The sequence below is a fragment of the Pogoniulus pusillus genome, chromosome 9 (genome assembly GCF_015220805.1).
Source record: "Pogoniulus pusillus isolate bPogPus1 chromosome 9, bPogPus1.pri, whole genome shotgun sequence".
NCBI lineage: Eukaryota > Metazoa > Chordata > Aves > Piciformes > Lybiidae > Pogoniulus > Pogoniulus pusillus.
In genome coordinates this window covers 30,615,149-30,630,900 of record NC_087272.1, presented here as the reverse complement: position 1 = coordinate 30,630,900, position 15,752 = coordinate 30,615,149, and the positions used below count along the sequence as shown (strand labels likewise).

At 45.8% G+C, this 15,752-nt stretch overlaps 1 protein-coding gene across 5 annotated transcripts in view; it reads right to left on the bottom strand.

The window, feature by feature from the left end:
* PCDH7 (protocadherin 7) overlaps positions 1-15,339 on the bottom strand; it is a 249,151-nt gene extending 233,812 nt beyond the window's left edge. For 4 of the 5 annotated variants that reach the window (XM_064149109.1, XM_064149111.1, XM_064149112.1 and 1 more), the window contains exon 1: positions 9,499-14,847. In XM_064149109.1, the coding sequence (XP_064005179.1) occupies positions 9,499-12,687 (3,189 nt within the window). In that variant the 5' untranslated portion in view covers positions 12,688-14,847. Of the gene's footprint in view, positions 1-9,498; positions 14,848-14,886 lie in introns of those variants that run through there. The other variant, XM_064149110.1, reaches the window with a different exon arrangement.
* Between the last annotated feature and the right edge of the window lie 413 nt (positions 15,340-15,752).

Here is a 15,752-nt window from a genome sequence, read left to right as displayed (position 1 = left end):
GACCAAAGCCAAAATCGTGAAGTTCAAGAAGGCCAAGTGCAAGGTCACACACCTGCACAATCCCAAGCACAAATACAAGCTGGGCATGGAGTGGCTTGATAGCAATCTCAAGGAGAAGGACTTGGGGGTGTCAGTTGATGAAAAACTCAACGTGACCTAGAAATGGTTACTAGTAGGCCAGAAGGAAAACATCTTCTGGGCTGAATCAAAAGAAATGTGACCAGCAGTATGAGGGAGGTGATTCTACCTCACTGCTCTGTTCAGACCTCATTTGGAATATTGCATCCAGTTCTGGGTCTCCCAGCATATGAGGGACATGAAACTGCTGGAGGGGATCCAGAGGATGGCCACAAAGATGGTCAGAGGGCTGGAACACCCCTTCTATGGAAACAGGCTGTGAGAGCTGGGACTGTTCAGCCTGGAGAGGAAAAGGCTCTGGGGAGACCTTACAACCTAAGCCATTCTATGGATCTCTTGAACCTGTGATAGCTGAATCACATCCAGGTCACAGGACAGATTTGGAATGAGGGTGGTGAGACACTGGAACAGGCTGTCCAGGAAGTTTGTGTATATCTCCTCCTTAGAAGTGTTCAAGGCCAGGCTGGATGGGCTCTTGAGCAGCCTGATCTAGCAGAAGCTGTCTCTGCACATGATGGAGGAAGGGGTTGGAATTAATTTTTCAGCATAACACTGAAAAAGTTCTAGGTCATGTTGTATCCATACTGTCCTGTAAAGGATGTAACCCCCATAGATAAATCCCTGAGGACATGCAAAATCAATCCTGCCTCATGTGGATTTTGTATCCATAGGAAGTAGAAGTTACTTCTATTTTACACTGTTCCAAGGCTCAAAAGTCCTTGACAGAGATTCATAGAATGGTTTGGGTTAGAAGGGGCCTTAAAGCTCATCGAGTTCCAACCCCTCTCACATCTATACATGGACAGACAGAATAAATGATGGCAGCCCCTCCTGCTTCTCCCTGAGAAGTGCTGCCACTGAGAAAACATTTGGCACCTACCACAAAAGACAAACATTTCTTGGCCACAACCCCAGTCAAGAAACTCCTTTCCACAGAGCTGCTGGAGGATTCTCCCTAATTGTTTTGTGACCATGTAAAGCAGGAATTTCAGTCCTGAAAGGTGACAAATATTTTGCTGCTTAGAACGCGGTGCCATAAAGAATCGATTCAGAGAAGGCTGCAAGATAATTTTATCTCTGCATTTTTAGCAGATGGAATCACTCTTTCTGTATTCAAGCTCTACCACATCCTCTGTGAGGGATTTTCATCATGTCAGCTACTGCCTACCTTCTTCACTACTCTTATAAAATCAGCTTTACATTACTCATAGATTCATAGAATGGTTTAGTTTAGGTTGGAAAGGACCTTGAAGGTCATCTAGTTCCAACCCCGCTGGCTTTGGCAGGGACACCCTCCACTGGAAAGGGTTGCTCAAGGCCTCAGTTATCTATAACTTGACTTTCTCTGTAGATAATAAAAATCTCTCACCAAACACTTTGATAAATATTAATTTATCAAAGGGGCATTCTTTGAGCTTTGGGAAGAAACAGCACTTCTTGAAACTAGTCTTTTTGCTGGTGGTGCCCATAGACACTGTGCAGTTCTGGAACTTCCGACATAAGAAGGACATTGAACTGTTAGAGTGAGTCCAGAGGAGGCAACAAAGATGCTCAGAGGGCTGGAGCACCTCTCCTATGAGGACAGGCTACGAGAGTTAGGGTTCTTCAGCCTGGAAAAGACTGAAGGACACCTTGTAGTAGCCTTCCAGTATCTGAAGGGGGCCTACAGGAGGGCTGGGGAGGGACTATTTACAAGGGCTTGTAATGACAGGATGAGGAATAATGGGTTTAAACTGGCAGAGGGGAGATTTGAACTAGATGTTAGGAAGTCATTCTTTAGTGAGGGTGGTAAAACACCGGCACAGGTTGCCCAGGGACACTGTGGATGCTTCCTCCCTGGAGGTGTTCAAGGCCAGGTTGGATGAGGCCTGAAGTGATCTGTTCTAGTGGGAGGTGTCCCTGCCTATGGCGGGAGGCTGGAACTGGATGATCTTTGAGGTCCCTTCCAACCTAAACCACTCTATGATTCGACGACAGGACAATTGGCAAAGGGCACAGACTCAAACACAAGAAGTTCCACCTAAACATGAGGAGGAACTTCTTTAAGGGTGACAAACCCAGGATTTGGACTTCTTGATCCAGCCTGGCCAGATCTTCCTGTAGGAGCTTTGCATCCTGTGCCAGTTTGAAGCAGGCTAGAATGTTTTGGTGAGAAGAACTAGATTACAGGCTGTAAAAAAGAAACAATGGTGATGTCGACTTTGCTCACAGTATCACAGTATCATCAGGGTTGAAAGAGACCTCACAGATCATCAAGTCCAACCCTTTACCACAGAGCTCAAGGCTAGACCATGGCACCAAGTGCCACGTCCAACCTTGCCTTGAACAGCCCCAGGGACGGCGACTCCACCACCTCCCTGGGCAGCCCATTCCAGTGTCCAATGACTCTCTCAAGTATAGGAACAAGAAACAAAAATATTAGATAATGCACTCGGTATCACTCTCACTTGGGCTGCTGGCTGAGCTGCATCTTTCTAACCTCATCCCCCATTTTGGGCTAACCCACTTTGCTTCTCAACCTCTGGCGGGGAACACCCAAACCATCACACATCCTCAAGTAAGACAGAATTTGCCATTGAGGGATCAGCTAAGAGATCCCTCAACACACTTTACATTATGCTGCCCGGTCAATAAACTTGTCATACATCCATAAGATAGTCAGAGCTTGGTTTCAAAAAATGAAAGATCTGCAGATTTATATAGAAAAATAATAAAAACGAAACATATTTTATTGTGGATAGTAGATATTGGTGTATATTTTTTGTACATGCTTTCATTATTCATAAAAATAGTGTATAGTGTAAATTAAAACCTTATTTTCTTCTTCAATCTGGATAGTAAGTGATGGTCTATTTTTGCTTTATTTTTTTTTCTTTTGCTTTAATTATTGATTTAAATATATAGTATACTTCAGCAAAGTCCACAATCTGATAACAGACAGACTGCCTCCTCAGACAGACTATCTACTACAGACAATCTATTCTTCTAGGGGAGAAAAAACAGGCTGAAAAATACAGAAATAGCACTTCCTGAGCACAAAGTGAGATTAAAACACCTTTTGTTGTTGTTGTTTGCTTTTGAGAAATGAAGAACACAAATTACATGAAAAATATGACAGGGAATATAAGACTGAAAAAAAAAAAAAAGGAAATGGGTTTGCAGCTTTATCTTTCTAAGTAACTGTTGGAAGCAGATTTGCTTAGGAAATGTAGGAAATCAGCATCCTAAATGTAGTGCTGAGTTGCTCAAGTGTCTGCATCAATATTTCCTGCACAAATAGTCAAAGAAAATTATGTATCCTGTTAAGATTAGTAATTAAATAGCAGAACATTCAGCAAATAGGATAAAGAGTTTGAGGTGCATGTGAGGGATTTAGCGACCCAGCTCATGAGCAGAACACTAACTGCCTGTGAAGTCTGTTGGTTTTCTATGTTCATGTAAAACCCATTTGACAAGTTTTATGTTTCAGATTACCAATTCCCGCAGCCCTACACCACCCTTCCAAACTCCACCACTACTGTACAGCTCTAAACGAAAAGAAAGAAAATATTGAAAGCAAAATGTGCCTGAAGCTGTAGGACATATTTCTCCAGGACATGACTGGCAGTTGGTCAGACTAGCAAACACTCCCAAATACTAAAAAGCAAGGTAACAAAAAATTTGTTGAAAGAAATAGAAAGAAAAAGAAACTCTAGAACTACTTAAAAATACACAGCTACAGTGCAGACTGACACAGCAACAGTCAAGTTGCTACCTATGGTTGTAACCCAGGTTCATACTGGTATGTACAACACCAGCGAGCTGTCTGAGTTGATAAATCAGGTTCTAGCCTGTTAAAGATGTTTCTTGCCTATAATAGTGCAGTTCTTTACTTATTCAGAGCATGAATCCTCCTTTACTCAGATCTTGTCCCTTTTGGCTCTGCACATCTCCTGGGAGCACAGAGTGATTCAGTGGCAACTTAGTCATTTGCGCCCTGTACAAGAGGATTTTACTGAGGAGGAAAGGAAAAAAAAAAAAGAAAAAAGCTACTCTCATCAGCAGAAAAATTTCTGTTAAATAAAGGTAATTAAAGCATCAACAATCCATCTATTTCGTGTTTAATTAGCCCCTCTTTCTTTTGTTCCTGAAGGTCAAATGGGGGTCACTTTAAAGTGTTTAACATAATGCAAATTAAGAACAGAAAGTTAAAGCTTGCTTCTGTGCTCTTTGCACCAAAGAGGATTCAGTGGTAGAAAGAAGTTGCCAATGTAAATGTTTGTATTTAATGGAGATACTCCTTTTATTTCTTTTTTTCCCCTTCACATTATATTTGGTGCTACCACCAGGTTGGCATTTAATTGGTGCCACAACCACGTAGGTATTTACCTGGGGCTGCCATCACCACATTGGCATTTACTTGGTGCCTTGTTCTTTTGCAAGTCGGTGCTTACCACATCGTAATTGTGATCGTTACTCTGCAGTATATTTGCGTATCTGAAAGTTGTGAGAAACTTTATTCTTCGTGATTAGAAAAATCAGTATCTTTGAGACAAGCATCTGTATATAAGCAAGGACAAAATATAATGAGGTTTTCCTGCATGGAAAACTCTTTTAATGGTTGGATCTGGGCTCCTGTTATAAGTGCATAGTAATAAGAAAATTTACCTATTCAATTTACAGATGCAACTCACATTTGATAAGCAACTCCTCAAAATGCTTCCAGGTTTTGACTGATTAGTGTTGGAAATGTGAGGAAATAAATTAACTCTCCAAAGAATTCCTTTAAATGTCTATTTCCATATATTTGACTTCCATTGAAATAAGACTTCAGAGGAGATGCTTCCAGTTTTGAGTAGCATGTCAATATACCCTGGGTTGATTAATGTTTTTTCCTCTCTAAACAGAACATCTCCAATGAAACAAAAGTCACAAAGATAATTCCTAGAGGATTATAGAACTGTCCAGGAAGCCAATACCCCAGAGCAAAGCAATAATGCTGCTCAGAAATTCCTCTATTTCTTCTGCTAATCCTGATGATGATGACAACCAACGTCTCGTAAAGCCAGAAAAAAGCAGACAAAACCCAACACTACCACAACTGCAGAGGCTTAAGAAGTTGATAATCAGTGTTTGTGCAGCAGAGCAAGGAAAAAAGAAACCAAGCAAATATGATGGCCAAAAAATATGAACTTATAAACAGGGTTTAAGATGCTGGGTTTCTATTAGTGATCAAATTTCAGTAGAGTGGTATTAGGCAAACCTGCTTAATATCACTATTTAGCATCGTGAAACAACGTGGGGAAAGCACCACATGTCACAAAGATGTCCCTGCACTAACTGGAGAAAATAACCAGTTATTTAGAATTAAAACCTATGATTGGAATTTGGGTTGAAGGTGCAACCCTCCAAGATGCAGAATGATTCCTTTTAAGCACTGAGCTTCCCTTATCTTTGTCATCAGTAGTATCCAGGATCCACACAGGCAACCTGCAGGACCTGGAGGGCTTAGATTTTAAATCTATGGCAAGGAAACCACTTGATTAAAATCATATTCATTCAACAAATCACTTCTGTAGAGCTCTAACTTTGGCTAAGTGATTAGGGTCTCTGGAATGCAAAGGGATTTAAACATTTGTTTGCTATTAGTGATTTAAACATCTGTTTGCTAATAAGTGGTTATATCTGCACTGTAATGGAAATAACTGATAAGTTGATGTTAAAAGGACATTTCAGGGTGATATCATGCTAAACAAGACAAGGAAAGTCAAAATTGTAGATATTCTGTGAAGGAAATAGCAGAAGTCTAGGGAATATAGAATTTAAACTTTATAGAAAGCATATGATGTCACGAAGGAGGAGAGTTATAAATTGCTTGTAGTTTCCTCCCACCCCCCATACAGTACTGAGTCAAACGAGATGTACTTGAGAACCCACATAAAAAATTCAGTGTTTTGCCTCAAAAGGGGAAGTATCAAATAATCAGAACGAAGCCACTTGCACTCACTAGCTTACACCAGACGACCACGTAAGTAGAGACTTTGCTTCCTGGCTGCTCTGTGGTAGATATACCAAAGTATCAATTACCAATTCTAATTACACTAATGGGAAATTAGCACTGCTCTCATCTCCAGTAACTTCAAGCAGGTGAATTCTGCTGCGTCCACTTATTTGTCCTGAAACTTTAATACACCTTCTAGTATCTCTGTAGAACAAAAGAAAGTTGTCGGTGAGTAAATAAAGGCAACCTCAGAGATTCCAACCAGCCTCCTCATTATGGTCGCATCACCATGCAACCAGTTCTATTCCACATAGTGAACTGACCTGTGAAACAACCTGCTCCACACCACTTCAGAACTCTTTCACTGCACCCACTCCACGTTTTGCTCTAAACATCTGCTCCACACTGTTAAAAATCCTCCTGTATTTTGCCCGACGAAACAACAAACCCTCTGCCGTCAATGTCCGAGATGAGGAATAGACTACATATTGTTTATGTAATTAAATCTTCATTAATTTGTTAATTTAATCCCTCAAAAAAAATGTGAGCAAAACTCTGTGTCAGTCAACAGCAAGCTGACAAATTGCTGGCAGGAAAGGGTGAACAGAAGTTTAGTGCCTGGGTAGTATCTCCTCTAAAGTCAATTATTTAGCTCTGCTTTTACATTTTTTTTAAATTTGGCTTGACTTAAATTATGTCTTTGCTTTGCAAGGGTGCAAATATTGAAAAATAAAGGGATAAATCATTAGAGTATTGGTTGTAAACCACTCAGGTTAACCAACCTTCACAACAAACTAAATATTTAGCAGAGGAAAAACAGAGATTCTAAAAAATACAGATATTTAAAAATTGGGTTTATCCCAAACTAGATAAATAATGAAGCAATTCAACAATGTACTCCTTGTACTTTGTTGCAAGAGTGTAATAAAGCAATTTTCTGCTGCTCAGAAACCTCCTAATGCACTGTAGATCAAAATATATGCCTGAAAAATGTCAAGCAACTCAGTATTTCTATAATATGTTCTTAATTTTTAGGTTTTTTTAATCAAGCAAAATAGTCATTTCTGTAGTGGAATCCTTTGCCCTTTCTGCACTTAACACACAACTTCTGCTTTTATACTGAAAATAAATCACTCTTTGGACACCTCAGAGTTCATATAAATTGCAGCAGCAAGGAAGTAGAAGCACATCATCAGTACATATTCCACTGTTCCTTTGCTACAACAGCCTTCACTAAACCACTATCACCTACTACGTGCTTAACAAGCCTTGGTAGATGGAATCTTAGGAACTTCCCCAGTGCTTTTTTATTTCACACAGACCACTTGCAAACTGAAATTAATGAAATGGCTCATCCCCAAAATCTGCTGCATCAGACGTTCCAGAAACCTGCAATACTTCCCAACAAAACATACACATAAATACCAGCAGGGAGTAAGATTGAGTGGCTCACACAGTTAATTTTCCTTTACAGTACAGTGGCACTACTCAGTGTTTTAACAATATTGCAGCACTACTTAGTATTTTACCAGTACTGCAGCACTGCTTAACATTTCCTAGAGTGCCATATAGTAGCATATTTCCTATTTTCTATACTTACTATTTCCCATACTACTATGTAACATTTCAGTACAACTCAGCCCTAAAATAGTGTTTTTAGTGTTAAAATTATGATGCTTAGTATTTTTTGCTACTGTAGCACTGCTTAGTATTTCACCTCCACTGTAGCACTGATTAGTATTTTCTGTAGTGTTACACGTTCAGTAATTTTTGATAGAACTATATAGTATTTTCTAGCATTTTGATACTACGTAGTCCCAAAATGTAGCATGTTTAGTATTTTACCAGTATTGTAGCACTAGTGACTATTTTAACGAAGTATTGTAGCACTGTGTTAGTATTTCCTGTAGTGCTATCTGGTATTTTGTAGCATCTTAGTACTACTTAGGATTTTGCAGCATTACAAGTCTTAAATTTATTTAGATCTTTCCAAGCAGACTGCTAGCACCAACAACACTTTGCAAAAACTTTATTGTAGTGGTTTCAAAGTATAGATATCATCACAGCCTACTACCTTTTCATATAAGTAAGTTAGAAAGCAAGCATTTCTGTCAAACTGGTCAAAATTGCCCTGTTCCAGGCTTGGCTCTGTTTGCCTAAATCAATATTAGCTTATCTCTAGCTTCTTGTATCTGAATAGACCTTCAAAGTATTATCTCACATGGAAGGATGTCATGGAAATCACCAGATGATAAATCATTTTACTATCGTCCAAAAAATACTCTTTCTCCAACCCCCACACCAAAAAAAATCCACCAAAGCGACCTCTGTTCAGGCTACATAGGTGTCTTATAAAATAAACCAAACAAACACTTCCACTTCTCTCTGCTACCCCTCTTGGATTTCAAGGACCATAAGGAAGGCCTCACCCCCAGCTTATAAGGCTCTGGTGAGGTCAAAACTGATCTGGCCAAACCAGAAACAGTCACTTTGCGGCTCTCCTAGAGGCACGCACACACTCCCTCCAGAGATATGCAGCAGCTGGACTGGCTAATTAGGGCCTCTCAACTTAAATTAATTAATTTCAGCTGATAGACAAGGAGAGGGGGGAGGGGAAGGGGAGGAAGTGATGAAAATATAGTGGGGATGAGATTCTAGGCTTGCTGAGCAAGGTGTGTTCAGAGCAACTGCTGCACTGAGTGCAGCCTCTGTGGTGTAACCTAGACTGTGGAAACGTTTTGGGGAGCATTGAAACAGTTGGGTCCTGACGGATTATTTGGTAATTACACCCCTTAAAGCTTCAGCAGGGCTGCAAGTTCTCTCTCACTCCGGGCTTTAGGAAGCTGCAGACAGGCCACAAATGCCCCACCCAAAAAAGCATCTGCCCACCCATGAGAACCTTCTCCGTTTGGAGCTCTCAGTCTGTAAGGCTGGGAAAGCCTCAGCCACAGGAAGTGGGGCTAGGGGAAAGGCAGGAGCATGAGGAGGACATGGATTTGCCTTGTAGGGGTTCCTGGACAAACCTCTCAACCTCCATGATTGGCCTGATGGGGGGCAGCAAGATGACAGAGGCATCTAATTTGCCTCACTGTCTGGGCTGGCCACCAAGTCCACAGCTGGGTCTGAGAAGTGGAGGGAGGGAATGTTTAAAATGATGCTAGTAATAACAAAATGCAAGATCTCTGAGTCTTCTTCCTGCACAATGAGTGTTGGTGTGGGCACCTGCCTGCCTGTGGAGCGGAGGGGAGGAGAGCCAGGGTGAAAATCCAGGCTGAAGGGGTGATGGAACCTGACAGTAGTGTCTGCTTGAGGGGAGGGAAGGCTGGCATCACTCCTCCTCCAGGGTTTGTTGGGGGCCCGATGGGACGCAGGGCTCTTACCTGCTTGCTGTACTTGCTGCTGGCCTGGCAGCTGTACTCGGAGCAGTGGTCCGATCCGATGGAGATGTTGTCCCCGGCGCCCACGAAGGTGTTGGCTGGGGGAAGGTCCTGTACAGCCTGGTGCTTTTTGCCAGCAGTGGGAGACTGAGGATGCAACTGGACTGTGGGTAGCGGCGAGCTGGACTTGTAGTGCCTGGCCAGGTCAGGGCTACCTGGACCACCATTGACAGAGCGGTACCTTCCCATACCAGGGCTGTCTGAGAGCTTCTCGTTGACGCTGTCATAGCGCTGCCCATTGGGCTTGGAAGCCTCAACAGTGACAATGCTGCTGTAGAGGGGTTGCTTGCCCTTCTTGCCTTTTTTGTCCTTCTTGGGCTTCTTGGCCTTGTCATGCTGCTGTGGAGTGAAGAAATCCTCGTGGTCCTTCTTGCCAGCCTCATAGCCATGTTTGCTCTTGGAGCGGCAGTAGCGGGCCATGACCACCACCAGAATGAGGAGGATGACAGTCATGATGCCAGCCACCACGCCAATGACTATGCTAAGCCTCTGTTTGCTCAGCTCATAGCTGGGGTCACCAGCAATGTCCTGGGCCAGGGGTGTGTGGAGGCTGCGGGCCACCTGGCTTTCCACCACGGTAGCATTGGACAGGCTCTCATTGACAAAGACGTGGAGCAGGGCAGTGGTGGACTGAGGTGGCTGCCCACTGTCATTCACCTGCACCACAAGGCGGTGCAGACCATAATGCTTGGGTGCCAACTTGCCCACCAGTGACACCACACCACTGGCTGGGTCAATCTCAAAGAGTTTGAAGGGGTTACCCCCAACAATGCTGTAGTTGAGGTCAGCATTGAGACCGGTGTCGGCATCAGTGGCCACCACTGTGGCTACCACAGTGCGCATGTTGCTGGAGGGCGGCAGCACAGTGTAGGAGCTGTTGCTGGGGAAGGTGACTGTGGGTGCATTGTCATTCTCATCCATCACAAAGAGGGACACAGTGGCAGTGGCAGACCGTGGTGGCTCACCTCCATCCACTGCCTTCACCTTAAAAGTGTAGCTGGTCTGCTGCTCCCGGTCAAAGGAGACGGTGGAGAAAATGGTTCCGGTGTCATTCTCAATGGAGAAGATGCCAGCTGCCTGGTCGTGGTCACCAGGCTGGATCGACAGGCTGAGCTCGGCGTTGCGACCCTTATCAAAGTCCATCACAGTCACCATGCCCACAGGGCTGTTGGGCTGCAGATTCTCCTTCACATAGAAAGTGAACACATCCTGCATGAAGCGTGGCTCGTTGTCATTGCGATCAGCCACACGCACCACCACCGTAGTGGAGCCCTGCAGTGACGGGATCCCCTTGTCCCGGGCTGTCACCTGAAACTCATAGGTGTCGCGTTGCTCCCGGTCCAGCACCGCCTGCACTGACACATCCCCAGAGTCAGGATCGATGCTGAAGATGCCTCCTGGTGCCTCTGAGGAGAGGGGTGAGGCCTCCAGAGAGTAGGTGATCTCGGCATTCTTGCCACTGTCCGCATCCGTGGCAACCACTGTGGCCACTCTCTCACCAGGCAAGTTGTTCTCAGGGAAGGAGACCTCCAGCACAGCCTGGCTAAACATGGGAGGGTTATCATTAGTGTCCCCAACCCGCACCAGCAAGGAGTTGTTGCTGGACAAGCTGGGGCTGCCTGAGTCCACAGCCACGATCACCACATTGTAGTCACGGACAGCTTCATAGTCCAGAGGGGCTGAGGTGTGGAGGAAATACTTGCGCTTGTTCTGGGGCTCTCCTTCACCCTCACTGGCAGGCTTGAGCTGGAAGGGCACATCCCCCACCACAGTGCAGGTCACCACACCATTTTCCCCTTGGTCCCGGTCTGACACCTGCACCAGGGCGATGGGGGTGTCCACAAGCACGTCCTCAGCCACACTGGCCACCCCATCCCGCAGCGGGATGCGCCCGATTTTCCTGATGTCGATGGTGGGCACGTTGTCATTCTCGTCACGGATGTTCAGCACCACTGTGGCCTTGTCTGTCTTAGGGGGCTGGCCCCGGTCTCGAGCCATGACAGTGAAGCGAAGCTGATTCACCTCTTCCCGGTCGATGCGGTGCAAGACGCTGAGCCAACCCGAGGTCTCATCCAGCCGCAGCAGACGCCTGACAGACTCGGTGGCTGCCCCGAAGACGTACTCGATCTGCCCATTTACCCCAACGTCCAGGTCAGTGGCTCGAAGCTGCAAGATAGGGGTGCCAGGGCTGCTGTTCTCTGCCAAGTCCGCCTCATAGATGCTCTTCTCGAAGCGGGGGCTGTTGTCGTTCACGTCGGTGATCAGCACCCTCAGGATGGCCTGGGAGGAGCGGGCAGGTTCTCCACCATCCCGTACTCGCAGGCTGAGCTCGTAGGAGTCCCGTTGCTCCCGGTCCAAGGGGCCTTTAACGATCAGCTGGGGTTGTTTCTCCCCGTCCAATGTATCGGCCACCTGCAGCTCAAAGACGCTGCTGCGAGCCGCTGCCTCCGCCTCCGCCCGCCTCTTGTTGCTGCTATCAGAGCCCCCCGAGGCCACCGAGCCCACCGAGCTTCCCCCTCCTCCTCCACCGCCGCCTCCCCCTCTTCGACCACCGTCCCCACCGGGCTCCTGCAGAAGCTCGTAGCGCTCTATGCCGTTGCGCCCAAAGTCCCTGTCGGTAGCGGTGGGGAGAAGGTAGAGTGTCCCCACCGGGCGGTTCTCCTCTACGGTGAGAGTAAGCACAGGGGATGGGAAGGTCGGGGTGTTGTCATTGATGTCCAAAATGATGACCCGACCTTCAAAGAGGTCTACCCAACTCTGCGAAGGGCCGATGACTGACACCTCGAAGTCCAAGAAACACTCGTTCTCGTCGAAGATCATCTGGCACTGCGGCAGCTTCTCGCGGTCGATGCGCCGCTCCGTGGTGCTCAGCTCCCCGGTCATGTTATCGATCTTCAGATAGTCAGAACCCGACTCCAGGCTGAATGTCACCTCCCCGGAGCCAGTCACTATTCCCAAGTCAGAAGCCACATTCCCGATACGGATATCGGCAGGTCCCTCCTCTGCCAACCGGTACTTCAAGAGCTGTTTGGCCGCTGCTAGTTTGACCCAAAGCGGTGGAGGCAGGAGGAGCAAAAAGCAGCAGCAGCAGCAGCAGTGCACAAAGCCAAAGAGAGTCTGCATCTTCCTCATCTTCCTCGCACCGAAACACCCCTCCTAACCCCACCTTCTCCTCCTCACTCTCACCTGCCCCCCCAATAATCTCCGAGTGATCAGGTCTACAATCCTTTTCTTGCTGAAAAGTTACTGTCTGATGACTTGGTGCAGCTGGTGGGCAGAAAACCCCCTTGCTGCTGGTGGTTCCTTCACTGCCTCCCAGTCGCGATATGCTCACAGTTCCCGGGACAGTGTGTTTTGCTTTTTTAAAGATTCACCTCGGGAAGATAGGACGGGATTTTTCCTCCTCCCCCTTCTCCTCCTCCTCCTCCACCTCCTCCTCCTCCTTCTCTCTGCTTTTACTGTAATCACTTTGCAAGGTTTGCAGGAAAAGAAGCAGCGCCGAGCAATTCAAAGCCACCCCCCCAGGGTCGTCTTCTTTCCACTGTAGAGTTAACTACTATTCACACTCTTTTCTCTCTCCCTCCTCAGCCTTTGACGACCGAGGCATTAAGCCTGATACTTCCCCCTTTTCTCTGCACACAACCCGAGGCATCAAGCTAGATTCTCCCCCCCCCCTTTCTCCGCACACAACAGGCAGGAGGGAAAAAAAAAAAAAAAAAAAAAAAATCCGCTTTATTCAAAAGGGCTTGTGTCCGGGAAAAGTCCACATCCTCTTAGGAATGGGTAGTTCTTTAGGAAAAAAAAATAAAAGTATTAATGAAAAAATAAAAAGGGAAAAGGGAAAGAGAAAGGGGAAAAATGAAAGAGGAAAAGGAAAGGGGAAAGCAATAAAAAAGGGGAAAAATTAGAATAAGAAAGTAGAAAGGACAAAAGAAAAAGGAGAAAAGAAAACAATAAAGAAAAAAAAAGAAAAGAGAAGAATAAGAACCAAAAGTATCAAAAATGACAACGGTAAAATAAAAAAATAATCAACCCCCCAAAAAAATGCCGGTAGCTGCACTGTTGATAGGAGAACCCCCTGGTATCACAGAGCAGTCCACACTGTATCCCTTTCGGCTGGCCAAAAAACACCCAAATCCATCTTCTGAGCTCGCCCCACAGTGTTCAGGCTCTTTTCTCTGGAGCTGATTTCTTTCTTTCTTTTTTTTTTTTCTCCTTTTTTTTTTTTTTACTTTCCTTTACTTTTTTTTTTTTACCAACTCTGCGCAAGGTCATTAGTCACAAAGCAAACGACACAGGGACTGCAGAAGCTTTTTTGCCCTTTCTTTGCAAAGGTTGCTTGGAGGCGACCAAACCGGTAACACCACCACCAACAACCGGTCCCAAGTTTGGGTTGACATCCGCAGTTTTGGGGGGTGTGCTTGTGCCTTACCTGCATTTGCACTGCATGGGGGTTTAGAGCAAACTGGATTCTGCAGCGCTGGGAGCGATGCACAAATGAGATTGCAGTCTCTCCTTTTCTCCCTCTTTTTCTCCCTCCTCTTCCTCCTTTTCCTTCCTTCCCGTCCCAAAATGCAGGTGAGCAAATCTCAACTTGGATTCTTTCAGTTCGAAAGGTGAAGCCACCACAACTATCGTGTCCACAAGCAGATTAGGCAGTAAATAAACCCAAAGATGTTTAACTGGATTCCCACCTCCACTCCTCCACGTGAATTAACACCGCTTCTCAATTACATCCAAGCGGAATGGTAAAGGGGGAGGGAGGGGGGGGGTGGGGGGGCGGGAAAGCCACGACTGTATTTAAAAAAAATAAAATAATAAAAGAGAGAGTTCTGTTTGCAAGTCGAATGAGCTCAGTCAGATGTTTTCCTGTGGTCTGCACCGCCACGCTGGGTGGAAATCTGCGACTGTGGCTTCCTTGTGCCTCTCACAATCATCAGAGAACCGTTTGGTTGGAAAACACGTTTAAGATCATCCAGTAGAAGTAGGGAATTCAGAAGCTGTGCAACAGCAAAGCGGCTTGAAATGCTGAATGGCAACTGAGAGAAGCTTCCCACTCGGAAATAAAAAAAATAAAAATAATGTTTAAAAAAGAAAGGGTAAAGAGGCAAGTTTTTGCCTAAATAAAGTGCTGGGGAAGCTGCCGGGAGCTTCTCTGGGTAAGCTCCTAGCTGATGCTGCAGCAGCAGAGCCGCCTGCGCTACATAGACAGGGAAAGAGAGAGGGAGAGAGAGAAAGAGGGAGCGAGGAGGGAGGGAGGGAGGGAGGAGGAGGAGGAGGAGGAGGGAGGAGGACGAGTCAAGCGCTGCACTCCAGAAAGCCCAACCTTACCCACTGCTTCTGCTGCGGGATAGCTGCTTCTCACCACCTCCGACCCTGCTGGTGCCTCCTCGAACGCGCGATATGTCGCGACTTCCTCCTCTTTAGCCTCCCCCCATTCCTCCCCATCTTCTGCTGTAGGCTTTTTGAAGTCGATGTTTGAATCCTTTTTTTTTCTGTTTGTTTTTCAGGTGCACCCCCGGAGCTCCGCGTTTTGCGGTCTCACACCGGTAAGGAAACTCGTTCCACACTCATTGCCCACTCTCTCCCGGGTCGTGAAATTCCAAATTCCCGGGACGAAAGGATGAGGGGGTGGAGGGGGGCGGTGGGGTGGCAGGTGGTGCGGCTCGCCTTAAATCTCAGACTTTTGTCCTGTCTCGCAGTGCTGCTGGAGCTTTTGGTCTTTGTGCTCATGCTCTTCCTAGTGGTACCATCATCGCAATGTGGATTTTCTGTGGGTTTGTGGGTTTCCTAGGAGAAAAAAAAAAAAAAAAAAGGGAGGGATGTTTAAGAAAAATCCCAATGGAAAACATGCTGAGGAAGGGACGGGGTGTAGAACAAACACATGTTTAAGTGACAGATTTCTATGTGAGAGGGGACTTGCTGCTTTGGTGGCTGCTAAAATGGTAGCGTCACCTCGCTGAGGAAGTGGGAAATAACTTTAATGGAAAAGCTCTGCACTCAACTTTGGCTATTCCATCAGCCTTCTTCCCTCCCCCCCCCAGTTGTCTACTCCTGCTGGTTCTGGGTCATGTACTCAGTTTCGGTATGTCACTGATCTCTGGATGATCCTGCTTCTCCACTTGGGAAAAATAAAAAATAAAGAGGTATTCCGAGGAGGGGAGAGGTAGGATTTAGGCTATGTTGGGGCAACCAGG